This window comes from Mauremys reevesii, linkage group 10 (genome assembly GCF_016161935.1).
Source record: "Mauremys reevesii isolate NIE-2019 linkage group 10, ASM1616193v1, whole genome shotgun sequence".
Classification (NCBI taxonomy): Eukaryota; Metazoa; Chordata; order Testudines; family Geoemydidae; genus Mauremys; species Mauremys reevesii.
Window position 1 is genome coordinate 3,801,571 of NC_052632.1, and position 13,694 is coordinate 3,815,264.

General features: G+C 44.9%; 1 protein-coding gene across 4 annotated transcripts in view; it reads right to left on the bottom strand.

The window, feature by feature from the left end:
* The window catches only part of CORO2B (coronin 2B), a 129,921-nt gene continuing 116,227 nt past the window's right edge, over positions 1–13,694 (bottom strand). For all 4 annotated transcript variants that reach the window (XM_039492653.1, XM_039492651.1, XM_039492652.1 and 1 more), the window contains 6 exons: positions 13,005–13,109; positions 7,876–7,972; positions 5,873–5,985; positions 3,889–3,979; positions 2,704–2,843; positions 1–1,515 (listed from right to left, as the gene is read on the bottom strand). In XM_039492653.1, coding sequence (XP_039348587.1) covers positions 1,384–1,515; positions 2,704–2,843; positions 3,889–3,979; positions 5,873–5,985; positions 7,876–7,972; positions 13,005–13,109 — 678 coding nt within the window. In that variant the 3' untranslated portion in view covers positions 1–1,383. The remainder of the gene's footprint in view (positions 1,516–2,703; positions 2,844–3,888; positions 3,980–5,872; positions 5,986–7,875; positions 7,973–13,004; positions 13,110–13,694) is intronic.

A 13,694-nucleotide genomic window follows, 5' to 3' on the forward strand; every position in this document is an offset into this window, starting at 1 on the left:
TTTGGTATCTTGAAAACATTTTATTTCATCACTTTTGTGGTAACATAAATAATAGCGAATGACAGCACTTTTAATGTAAGGGGAGGGAAAGCATTAGGTGCAGAGCACAATGTAAAGTAACAGGGAAAAAACTTGTTGCACTGATACTGCTAGGGATAGTCCTACTTGATTTAAGTGAAAATATATATAGATAAACTAGCAGTATTTTAGGTGTCTTTCCCTGTATTATGGGCCTAATTCACAAAAATGTCATTGTGTACATATATTGTGTATATATAATTTATTGTGAAGCTTAAACCCTCTGCAGTTCTATCAGTGGGAACAGATATGCAGAAGAACAGACACACAGATGACATACCCAGAGTTCCTAGACATCAAACGTCGTTGAATCAGGGTTCCACAGGAGAGGTTACCACTAACTTGGCAACATTTACTATTGAACAAGAGGGTGTTTTAAGACAGTTGTGGGAAGAGCGCAATGGCAGGTTCCTTTGCTGCTTGCCATTTGCATACCATTACGGCAGTGTTATCACCACTATGTTTCCAGGAGGAAGTAGGACTCTAAGGTCCCTATTAGCAGATCAGGGAAGATAGACCCACTACATCTAGGAAATGTAGGATCGTTTTAAAAAAACAAACTGTATATACAACCAGCCCCCATCCCGCTAAGGAGAGTGACTGGTTTCCATACAGATAAACTTAAGAAAGTGACAAATTAAGGAGTGCAGCAATTGACCAAGGGACTTGAACGTTTGACCATCAGGCCAATTTCTAAGACACTGACTTCAAATTTTGCCACCTTTCCCCAGAAAAGGAAACTTTTGCAACAAGTGCCAGGGCAAAGGGCAGGTTTTCCTGAACCTCCTTTAAACAAAGGCCAGGGCAAGAGGATTTGGAGAGAACATTTGTGAATTAAGCCCTATATTTTAGGTTATAGTTAAGTGAATTAAAATTCCAGTTTTGTAGGCTGTGTGCATTCTTTGTCAGGCTTTGCATAGGAAAAAGTTAATAGCAATAAACCATATTGCTTTCTTAAGGGCACCCTGTATTCTCTTTTCATTCTCTCTCCATTTCAAGTTAAATTTAAGTTGTGCCCTATTGGTTAGTTCCGTAGTCTTTAGATATAGAGAATAAATTGCTCTTCTACTTACTCCACGAAAAATGCTGGGATATAAATACATACCCAGCTTCCTTTCATGCAGTTATTTTCAGTTATAGTGTACAGGTCTTTCGTTTTAGCGCTAGATAAGACTACAAGGACGTATTTCCAGTTAGCATGGCAGGTCATTTGCCTTCTAGCTCATATTCTGTGTAAGTGGATACAGTAAAATAAAAGAGCAAATATAAACAAAGTTTATTTATAAAATGTCCCTTGAGGTTAATTTAATTATTCTTCGGGCTGTTACGTAAGTTTTTCAACTCCAGCTGTAGTTGTCGAATTCTTATGTCTTTCTGCGAAAGCTCATCTTTCAACCGTCGGATCTCGTCTTGTTGTCGAAAGAACATTCTGAGGAGCTTAAGAGAAAACACAATGTTGTACAACAATTTTTTTTCTAACATTTATAATATCTGCTTTCCCCGATGGCTTCATGCCTTTCCTGCCAACTGTCAGAGAACCTGCTTTCGATTCATGTCATTACACTGTTCCTTTTGAAACATCAGTTTACCTGCAATACTCCATTGATTTTCCCTGTCCATTTTCATGATAACTCAGTTAATTCACATCGTATGGCTCATGTGCTCAGTTTGTGAGAAGAAATTCAATATTGGATTCAGTGTAAATGTTTCCCCACAGTCTTTAAGTGTAGCACAGAGAGCAATCATTTATTAAAAACTGTTAGGAAATTAATCCAGTTAATTTTGTATGCTCTCCGCTTAAACCTCAGCAAAGTCCTGTGGGTTGAAGTCTGATCCAGGGAAACACACACGTGGATTTTCACGGCTTGGGAACAAAAGTAGAGATGCACAAATTGGTGTGTTTATATGCTCCAATCTTGGATGTGTGCAGTTGCTCTCTGTCAGATACAGTCATGACCTCATCTATGGTCATGTGCCCTATATTGATAACAGATGGAGATTTTTATTTAGTTAAGTTGCTAGGAGTCTGGTTTCAGAGAAGGAGGGTCAGAGTTCAGTCCCCACTGTTGGTGTGACGTTCCAGGTGGCTATGATGTGCATCTTAACAACAACCCTACAGTTCCTAGATTATTGCAAACTTGTTACAAAACTGCTTATAAGTTACACCATCTACATGGAAAATACAGTGAAAGCCACTAATGCCAGAAACTAGGATGGCACATGGAAGCCAAGCGTGCAGAAGGGACACCGGAACAGTTCAATGCACTCTGTGGTCAAGGGAGGCTAGGAGTGGCGACAATTGGGGTAAATGCAGTCTCTGCTATTTTCTATTGAAATTAATGGGAATATGTAGATTGTAAACTCTCTGGAGCAGGACCGTCATCTTGTTCAGTGCTTGTCCTGGTCCTCGAGTGGGTCAGCTAGGTGTTACTGCAATATAGAATTACATCTGCAGCATAAAATCAGGCCTCTGTGGTATTCAGTAGGATCAGAAAATTCAGCAGACCTTACCAGCTGTTTTCTTACTATGTCCAAGAAAGGTTTTGCATGGCATAAGCTTGAAGCACATGGCTGAGATCTAAGAGGTTGGCCATTCAAAGCCATAAATCAACACACATTGCTTACCTCATTCTCTGTCCTGGGGGGCACGTTTTCTAACAAATCTATTCCATTGACGACAACACTTTTTTTCTCTCTTATTGGTGCCTTAAAGACAACTTTGGATGCCTTCTTATAGCCCTCCTTCAGCGACATCAGTACGGGATCTACGTGAGACGGTAAAATAAAGGAGGGTGTTAGCACTTGCTCTGTTACACTGCATGTGTATATATCCCTCCCCTATTGTCCTACCTTAACATTCACTACCTGTCAGTTGCTACAACAATGTGTTTTCATGGTGACCGGACTGGACAGGCTCTGGACTGACAGTCGGGAGACCTGGTTCTAATCCAGCTCTTCTACTGACCAGCTGTGCCACCTTGGCAAGTCACTGCCCCCGGCCCCGTACCTCTTTCCCTTCCCATCCTTTGTCTTGTCTAAATAGACGCTCAACTTTTTGGAACATGAACTGTCTCACTATGGCCTTGTCCAGACTAGAAAAAAAGCCATGGGTGGTTGTTTTTTTTAATCGGGTTAGCGAAGAAGATTTCAAGTATCAGAGGGGGAGCCGTGTTAGTCTGGATCTGTAAAAAGCAACAGAGTGTCCTGTGGCACCTTATAGACTAACGGACGTATTGGAGCATGAGCTTTCGTGGGTGAATACCAGCATGTCTGATGAAGTGGATATTCACCCACAAAAGCTCATGCTCCAATACGTCTGTTAGTCTATAAGGTGCCACAGGACTCTTTGCTAAAAAGATTTGAAACACCACGTGGTAAAGCAGTGCTAAAGAGACCAGCACCTGGGGCAGACACAGCCTACTTGGTGTTAACTAGCTTGAATCTCTCTCTTGCTCACACACTTTTCCCATGCTCACACAAGGCCTATATTTTCAGTTGGAGCAACTAGGCACTACTTTAACACAAATACACTTACTTATAGATGGAGCTCAAAAGCATTCAATGGCCTCCTTATCCTTCCCCCCCCCCCCGCCCCACAGCTTACTAGCTCTAAAATGGTTCCTGGGGGTTTATGTACACTAAGTACCTAGGCACCCACCATCCCATCAGCTGGTGGCCAATGTAAAGTACGGAAAGTGCCCGAGGATGAGTATGGATTTAGACACATTTCACGGTGAGGCTCAGAGCTCAGTTCTGTTTACATTTCCAATAGAAGTGCAGTAGATGCTCATGCAGGGTTCATTCTTTTACCTCTGTTCATTCCACTCAGCCATTCGTCTGGTGTCAGGGCTGGTTCTATACCTGGAGTCATCGGGTAAATATCCTCTTGGTATGTTTCTGACTGGAAGTGAGGAAGAATAAAGAGCGGCTGTCTTCAAAACATTTGTTCCCAATTGTAACTATGCGCTGCAAAGTGCCATAAGCAACCGTTTTCTTACAACCCCGGCCAACAGTAATGTAGCCATTCAATAGCATCCCAGGAAAAATACTTAACTGCCTTTTCACCATTAACTTTAAATGGGGAATAAAGAGTCCGAGCCCCTGCCTATTAAATTCATGTTCTGAAAGAAAATTATACTCCAGCAGTACTAAGCATTTGAGCTGTAGACAGACTAATAAATACACTTCTACCCTGATATAACGCTGTCCTCGGGAGCCAAAAAAATCTTACTGCGTTATAGGTGAAACCGCGTTATGTCGAACTTGCTTTGATCCGCCAGAGTGCGCAGCCCTGCCCCCCGGAGCGCTGCTTTACCACGTTATATTTGAATTCGTGTTATAGCGGGTCACGTTATATTGGGGTAGAGGTGTATTAGCCAGCTGAACTGGGAGGCTTTGGAAGGGCATCGTCTCTGGCCTGTTGGAGAGGGTGCTCCCTGCTGCTGCACAGACCGTTCAGGGAACGCTAAGTGCACAAAGCATATGGTTACATATTGTAGTTCCCATTTCAAAGCACGAGCCAGTTAAGTCAAGGAGCACCCACTCTGGCCACATACGGCGTACAGAAGAACAGCCCAGGGAAAACACCAAGGAAAGTTGTCCACACGGGTAATTTCTCTTTCCCCTCTTCTCCACATTTCTGCTTGCTGGAGATTAGCAAATTCAGAGCAATGAGGATGAAGCTCTATTGAGTCACCTCTGTTTGGAAAGATACTGACTCAATCCTAAACCTGAACATGGCTCCTTGCTTTGTTTCAGATTTCATACAGCTGGACAAAGCAGGCAAAGCCAGCACTGAATACTGCTCCCAGCACACGGAGATGTGATCTGTACTTGGGATGGAGCTCTAAACCTAGATGTGGGACAGACCTTTGTCACACACTTCAGAAGACCAGTTAATTTCACACAAAATAATGGCAGCAGAAGTTAGAAAAAATGCTGGCGTCAGCTCTTTAAAGAACTTTCCATAAGCACAGAGTTCAGACTTAGCATTGCTGTACGTTAGAAAAGCAGTTTTTAGCCAAGATGTGAGTTTGGATCTAAAATGTGTAATTGATATAAATGAGAGGTCACAGAGAGATCTACCCATCAAAGACAACAGATGTTATCCACAGCCAGCAGCGGCTCCAGGCACCAGCGCTCCAAGCGCATGCCTGGGGCGGCAAGCCACGGGGGGCACCCTGCCAGTCCCTCCGAGGGCGGCAGTCAGGCAGCCTTTGGCGGCATGCCTGCGGGAGGTCCGCTGGTCCCACAGATTCGGCAGCAATTCGGCGGCGGGCACGCCAAAGCCGCGGGACCGGCGGACCTCCCATGCTTGGGGCAGCCAAAAAGCTAGAGCCACCCCTGTCCACAGCCAGAAAAAAACAAACCCATGGTGTTTGATATGCAAGTCAGGAAAATGTCTAGCATGGTCAGAGTACAGTATGTAAGATGTGTGGTTGTTGTGGACAGTGATATAAACCATCAGGGGCTTAATTCACTAGATACAGTTTGCCAAGGTCCTTTTGACATTTACTGTATTTCATCCAAATGATTTGCTCTGTGCAAGTCAGAGCAGGATTCCTAGTGTGGTCTCAAAAGGTAAAAGTTTAGTGACTGAGTATCCCAGCTCCTTCCCTGTGCATCATTTGAATAGAGAATACGGCAGTCTTTGACGTACCCGAGTAACAGAAATAGAATTCCCCTGGCACACCAAGTGTTTCCAACTCTGTGCTTTGAACGTGTTGGGCAGAGATAACGCATCAGAGCATTTGAGTTCCGTACGGGAGTGGGAACAGTGCTGACATGTACTCACCCTCCTTGGCACGATCATAGAGATTGGCTCAATCAGACCCTTTAAGGTAACCAGTTTATAGAATCTGAACACCTCACATGCAGACACATCCAGCCCGTGCTTTGGCATCACACCTATTAGAGAGTTCACATGTGAGCAAGGGTCTTTCTTTCCTTTCGTGCCAACAAAGCACTGAAATATTCAAAAGCTCTTGCTCTACAAATTGGTCTGTGAGAAAGGAACCAATCTTACTAGCCTCGTGCTAGCTGGCTTAGGATATGGTAGCAGTATGCATGTCGAGCATATGTAGATCCAATTAGACATCATGTTGATGGGAAAAGTTCTGACAGCGTAGCTACCGTAAATCGTGAGCGCTTTACAAGTTGAGAAAAGCAGTCAGTGTGTTCCGCAAGAATGAGATTCTCTCTTTTGCTTAAACACAAACCTAAGTGAGAAGGTGTGCCTTGTAACTCCCTAATGGATACCAGCCTACCACTGCTACCAGCTGCATGGAGTTACTTCTTTAGCTCGAGTAGCAGCGGCTCGTGCTTTGGTGCTCTCGGTCCTATCACTGCAGATGACTCGTGGGGGGCGCGATATGTGTATAAGACAGGAAGAAATACAGGACCCAATTCTGTGAGGTGGTGACATCAGTGCAAGTTGAGGGCATGCTGCATCTTTCCCAATCAGGCCCAGGGTAGGTATATACCTTGCAGAAGCTGCAGCTGCAGCCAGCAAGTGGGGGAGAGACCACTAGCATGTAGAAAGTGTTACCCCGGGGTAGGAAAGCTTTGCCAGACAAGTACAGAAACCACCACGCAAGCGCTGCCTACTGGAGCCTGCAGGCAGCACTGGGGCAAGGACTGGAGTTAAGTAGGGGCACAGAGATTTGTTTCGTGATCGTGTCCAGAGTGCAGGGTACTGACACAGCACTGAACTGAGCTGCGAAGCAGAGAGCAACCTCCTTTAATATCACGTCCCTCTGCGCCATCGACTTTCCCTGAGATCGCAGGCCTGCACCAGTACCAAAGAGCGCATTCCAAATCAGCAGCTGAGCTGCTCACGCCTGTCCCTGCCCTCTTGGGACTGTGGGACACCACAGAACTGGGGAGCTGGGCCTTCTGCCTAATTCTCCAGGGCGTGCTCGGTCTGTGTCCTGCCCGTGGGAAATGCTTCCTTCCCTGGAACCCTCCCCACCTGGGCCTTCCTATCCACCTGCAGCCTGGAATCTGAATAGCCCATTTCTTCTCCCTCTGACCCTCTATACCCATTGGGGGAGCCCCATGCCACAAGCAACCCTACCCACACCCCTGGGGGCCAGCCATGAGGGAAACCTGCCCACTCCAAGAGCCCAAATGGGACCTGCCCCCCATGCCACCAACCAGAGCTGATCCTGTCCTCACCCAGCCAGCCACCCCACAGCCAGAATCCACCAGTCACCCCTGCCGCTGCTGGAGAACTGCTTCCAGGTAGGGAAGCCACATGCAGGGGCCTCTGGAGGTGCTGGGAAGGAGAGGAGAGTGGTGCAGATGTGCAGATCAGAGCCCTGTGCTGGCAAAGAGGGGCAGGGAATGGGTCAGATGGATTTTGCGGTAGGGTGGGAAGGGAAGAGCATTTTACCCAGGGAACTTCCCATGTATCACTGGCTCAGGTCACTTGTTAAAGTTTAGGCAGCTGGTCACTGCCCGTCAGGTGAAACGGCACATGCATTTTCTTGGAACTGGGCCCTCAGTAAGATACATCAGAGTCACACTGCACCATTACCCAGGAAGAAATACACAAAAATATTAAATGCCACATAAAGAACACTGGAATTCTGAATTAATTTTCCAGCAAGTCATCAGCTACCTAATGACACAGAACATATTTGAACAGCGAGAGTCAGCACAGTGCAGAGAGCACGGGAGGTTATTATGCAAAATACATTTATCAGCAAAATGTAATTATACTATTTCAGTCTGCTGTGGGTTTTTTTTAATATTAATGTTCAAAGAGGCAGCCGACTAACATGCCAAAGCTCTTACCCAGTCCTTTCTGTGGGGCAGGAGAGCGAAACTCCATGAGATAATTCAGATAGGGCTTTTCTGTGCTGATTTCATAGTATCGGATGTTCCCGTCGCCCTGAGGCAGGGGGGGTAAAGGCAGATCAGTTTAACATTCAGGGTAAAAGCTGTAGGTTAATAAAAAGCTGTGTAAAAAGAACATCATGTGCATCACTGCCAAGTTCTAGGTTAAATATACAGACACGACAATGCTAGTTAGCCATTGTAGAACACAGTCTAAAACCAAACCTACAGCATTGCATATACTGCGTCTGGGTTCTTGGAGTAGTAGCAGTAGAAGGAACAGATGCGGTCTCTTTAATGGCATTTGGGGAAGAAGACTCACAAGACGACTAGCAATTTTATCCCCGTAACTCCCATTTCTCCCTCACACTTTATGGAATTAGTTTTTCTACCCTTGGGTTAAAGAACATAGAACATAAGAATGGCAAGACTGGGTCCGAGCAAAGATCCATCTAGCCCAATGTCCTGTCTTTCGACAGTGGCCAGTACCAGCTGTTTCAGAGGGAATGAACAGAAAAATCAAGTGATCACTAAGTGATCCTTCCCCTGTCACCCTTTCCCAGCTTCTGGCAAACAGAGGCTTGGGACACCATCCCTGCCCATCCTGGCTAATAGCCATTGATGAACCTGTCCTCCAGGAACTTATCTAGTTCTTTTTTGAACCCTGTTACAGTCTTGGTCTTCACAACATCCTCTGGCAAAGAATTCCATATCATATACGAGTTGCATATCTAATCTAGTTCTCTCACAATGGAAGGAGGATAAAGTACTAAAAAATGTACCAGGACGTTGTGTTGCCCAGGAATGCTAAAGGAAATATTCCAGTACAGAAATAAACTAATTTTAGAATGAAGCTAAAATCAGTGGAGCTGCACTGAATGGGCAGGGCTGCGTTGCACTAAATTTATGCTAATAGATTCATAGATTCCAAGGCCAGAAGGAATCACTGTGATCATCTAGTCTGAGCTCCTGCATAACAGACTATAGAATTCTCCCAAAATACTTCCTTTTGAACTACAGCATATCTTAAAAAAATCCGACATTGATTTAAAAATTGTCAGTGACGGAGAATCCACCACGACCCTTGGTGCATTGGTCTAACAGTTAATTACCCTCATTGTTAAAAATGTATGTCTTACTTCCAATCTGAATTTATCTAGTTTCAGCTTCCAGCCCTTGGTTCATGTTATACTTTTCTCTGCTAGACTGAAGAGCCCGTTATCAAATATCTGGTCCCTCACCAAAGGCTCTTAAGCAAAGTAAACAGTCATGGGATAGGAGGGAAGATCCTCTCATGGATCGGTAACTGGTTAAAAGACAGGAAACAAACGGTAGAAATAAATGTCAGTTTTCAGAATGGAGAGAGGTAAATAGTTGTACTGGGCCCAGTCCTACTTAACATATTCATAAATGATCTGGAAAAAGGAGTAAACAGTGAGGTGGCAAAATTTGCAGATGATACAAAACAACTCAAGATAGTTAAGTCCCAGGCAGACTCAAAGAGCTACAAAAGGATCTCTCAGAACTGACTGACTGAGCAACAAAATGGCAGATGAAATTCAATGTTGATAAATGCAAAGTAATGCACATTGGAAAACATAATCCCAACGATACATATAAAATGATGGGGTCTAAATTAGCTGTTACCACTCAAGAAAGAGATCTTGGAGTCATTGTGGATAGTTCTCTGAAAACATCCACTCAATGTGCAGCAGCAGTCAAAAAAAGCGAACAGAATGTTGGGAATCATTAAGAAAGGGATAGATAATAAAACAGAAAATATCATATTGTCTCTATGGTACGCCCACATCCTGAATACTACGTGCAGATGTGGTCGCCCCCTCTCAAAAAAGATATACTGGAACTGGAAAAGGTTCAGAAAAGGGCAACAAAAATGATTAGGGGTATGGAACAGCTTCTGTATGAGGAGTGATTAATAAGACTGGGACTTTTCAGCTTGGAAAATAGACGACTAAGGGGAGATATAATAGAGCTCTATAAAATCATGACTGGTGTGGAGAAAGTAAATAAGGAAGTGTTATTTACTCCTTCTCATAACACAAGAACTAGGATGAAATTAATAGGCAGCACACAATGCACTGTCAACTTGGGGAACTCCTTGACAGAGGATGTTGTGAAGGCCAAGACTATAACAGGGTTCAAAAAGAACTAGATAAATTCATGGAGGACAGGTCCATCAATGGCTATTAGCCAGGATGGGCAGGGATGGTGTCCCTACCCTCTGTTTGCCAGAAGCTCGGAATGGGTGACAGGGGATGGATCACTTGATGATTACTTGCTCTGTTCATTCCCTCTGGGGCATCTGGCATCGGCCACTGTCAGAAGACAGGACACTGGACTAGATGGACCTTTGGTCTGACCCAGTATGGCTGTTCTTATGTTCACCTTGTAGGTATTTATTTACTATTTATTTATAGACTGATTAAGTCACACTTTAGTCTTCTCTTTATTAATGCAAATAGATTGAGCTCCTTGAATATGACATGTTTTCTAATCCTTTAATCAAGCTCATGCCTCTTCTCTGAACCCTCTCCAAGTTAACAGCATCCTTCTTGAATTGTGGGCACCAGAACTGGACTCAATATTCCAGCAGCAGTTACACCAGTGCCAAATACAGAGGTAAAAAACCCTCTCTACTCCTACTCGAGATGCCCCTGTTTATGCATCCAAGGATCACATTAACCCTTTTGGCTACATCACTGTACTGGGAGCTCATATTCAGCTCATTATCCACCACAACCTCTAAATCCTTTTTAGAGTCCCTGCTTTCCAGGATAGAGTCCCCATCCTAGACGTATGGCCTACATTTTTTGTTCCTAGATGCGTACATTTACATTTAGCCATATTAAGCATATTGTTTGCTTGTGCCTGGCTTACCAAGCAATCCAGATCTCTCTGTATCAGTAACCTGTCCTCTTCATAAATTATCACAACCTAAATTTTCTGTCACGTGCAAACTTTTTCAGTGATGATTTTATGTTTTCTTCAGGTCATTTGATAAAAATATTAAGTAGCATCAGGCCAAGAACTCATCCATGTAGGACCCTACTAGAAATGCACCCACTCAATGATGATTCCCTCTTTGCAGTTACATTTTGAAACCTATCAAGTAGCCAGTTTTGAATCCATTTAATGTGTGCCATGTTAATTTTGTAACATTCTATTTTTTCAATCCAAGTGTTGTGCTGTACCAAGTGAAATGCCCCAGAGAAGCCTAAAATATTACACTAATACTACTGCCATTATCAACCAAAATTGTAATCTAATTTAAAAAAAAAAGATATCAAGTTAGTTTTACAGGATCTGTTTTCCATAAACTCATGTTGATTGGCATTAATGGTATAGCCCTACTTTAATTTTTTTATTATTCAAGTCCCATATCAGCTGCTCCATTATCTTGCCCAGGATCAATGTCAGACTGACAGGCCTGTAACTACCCAGGTCATCCCATCTACCTTTTTAAAATATTGGCACAACATTAACTTTCTTCCATTCTTTTGAAATTTCCTCAGTTTTCCAAGACTTATTGGAAAAAAAAATCCACATTAACAGTCTAGTGAGCTCCTCAGCCAGCTTTAAAAAAACTCTTGGATGCAAGTTATCTGGACCTGCTGATTTAAAAAGTGCCTGACTTCAGTAGTTGCTGTTTAACATCCCCCTGAGACACTAGAGCAGGGGTGGCCAACCTGAGCCTGAGAAGGAGCCAGAATTTACCAATGTACATTGCCAAAGAGCCCCAGTAATACATCAGCAGCCCCCCATCAGCTCCCCCAACTCCAACCTGCAGCACCTCCTGCCCGCTGGCAGCCCCGCCAATCAGGGCCTCCCGCCCACCGCGATCAGCTGTTACGCGGTGCGCAGGAGGCTCTGGTGGGGAGGGGGGAAGAGCAGGGGCATGGCAGGCTTGGGGGAAGGGGTGGAGTGGGGGCAGGGCCTGCGGCAGAGCAGGGGGCTGAGCACTGCCCGGCACATTGGAAAGTTGGCATCTATAGCTCTAGCCACGGAGTCAGCGCCTATGCAAGGAGCCGCATATTAACCTATGAAGAGCCGCATTCTGCTCTGGAGCCACAGGTTGGGCACCCTTGCACGAGTGGAATGGAAAGTGTCATCATTATGTGATATGACTACATCATTTCCTGTCCCTCCCCCCGATACAGAACAGAAATATTTATTAAACACTTCTGCCTCTCCTGCACTGTTGATAATTATACCATTTCCACCTAGCTATGGACCAGGACCATTATTAGGATTCTTTTTGTTCCTAATATACTTAGACTCCTTGTTATTATCCTCAACTCCAGTGGCCATAGATTACTTCTTGTATCCCTTTGCTTCCCTTATCACTTCCCCTCTAACTCAGGTCAGTTTTTTAACCACTACGACCTTCTTTCTTGATTGTGGCCTTTATGAACACCGATGGCAAAGTATACCTGGTGCTTCTCTACTCAGGGCCATAAGCTGAACTGAGAGGGAGTCCTACAAGCAGCCCACAGGAAATAAATGTGTTTACTTTTTTAAGGGCCTCCTAAATGCACTACAGTATCTGCAGGTCCTTTCACTTAGGTGGAGCTCTGTGCACAAGCTAGTGTGATTGCAGAGAAGTGTGTGCATGTGTGCACCAAGCCACACCCTCCAGGGTACACAGGTGCTTTTGGGGGGCCATTAGAGAAGTGTGCCCCACTATAGAGGTTTCTGTAGTGGTGGCATTTGGACTTTACAACACAAGCAACACTAGTGAAGTGCAAAATAATCAAAGACCTTTAAAAGAAAGTCAATGGCCAAAGGCTGGTTCCTGTTACATTCGTGTAAATCCAAAGTCTTCAGTGGAGTTGCTCCAAATTTGCACTGGTGAAAGCAATATCAGCATTTGTTTAATTGTAAGAGTTATTTATGGAAAGCCCAAAATAACCCCATGCTCTGCTCATCTGCGAGGTGCCCCTTTGCTTGCATTCTCGAATGGGTTATTTGGGAGATGATTGATTCTCAAGTTTGCAAGAGCCACATCAGTCCTGAGAACAGCAGAATACGCAGTATATTGCCCGATACCCTCAGTAAAGCCAACGCACCTTTCCAGCCAAATACAACATGTGCGTATCAGCATCGTAGAAAGGAAACAAGAGCCCTGACAGCCCATCGATCTCCTCCTCTATGAGGGGCATGGCCAGGTCTTCCTGAACAAAGAGAAAATCGCTTTATGAAGCAGCAAGGGTTAGAGGTTGCATGGAACATGAAAGCGAAACCCACGAATGAGCGACAGGTGCAGCAGGGTGAGGGACGGATTTTGTCCCAGAAAAGCTGAAGCAAACCCACTGTCCCTCCCAAAGGGTGCCATGGGATTTCCATGTCCCACGAGCCAGAGGTGGGAGGGAGAGAGGGCTAGCAGATCTGGTCATGTACACACACAGAATAAGGAGGATGTCCACTTAAGGTCACCTCTCTGCAGGGCACTCAGTGGGTCACCCTGTAGGGCTGAGTGGGTTCTGGGGCTCTCAGGGTAAGGGTTGTAATGGGGTCCAGTCACACCCCTCCCCCCAGCCCCTGGGGCCATTTCTGTGTGGCTGCATTTCAGTGAGGCTGGAGGTGTGTGTATATTTTAAGGAGCAATTTGGGGCAGATTGTGCCTGGGCCAAGAGCACGGAGTGAGGGGGGTGGGGAAGGAAAACAGAGGAGGGTGCAAGGAGCTCTCTCTCCTGCCCCCACCCCCCAAGGACCAGGGAGAGCCACACCCTCCAGGGAGCACACGGCCTCCAGGGAGA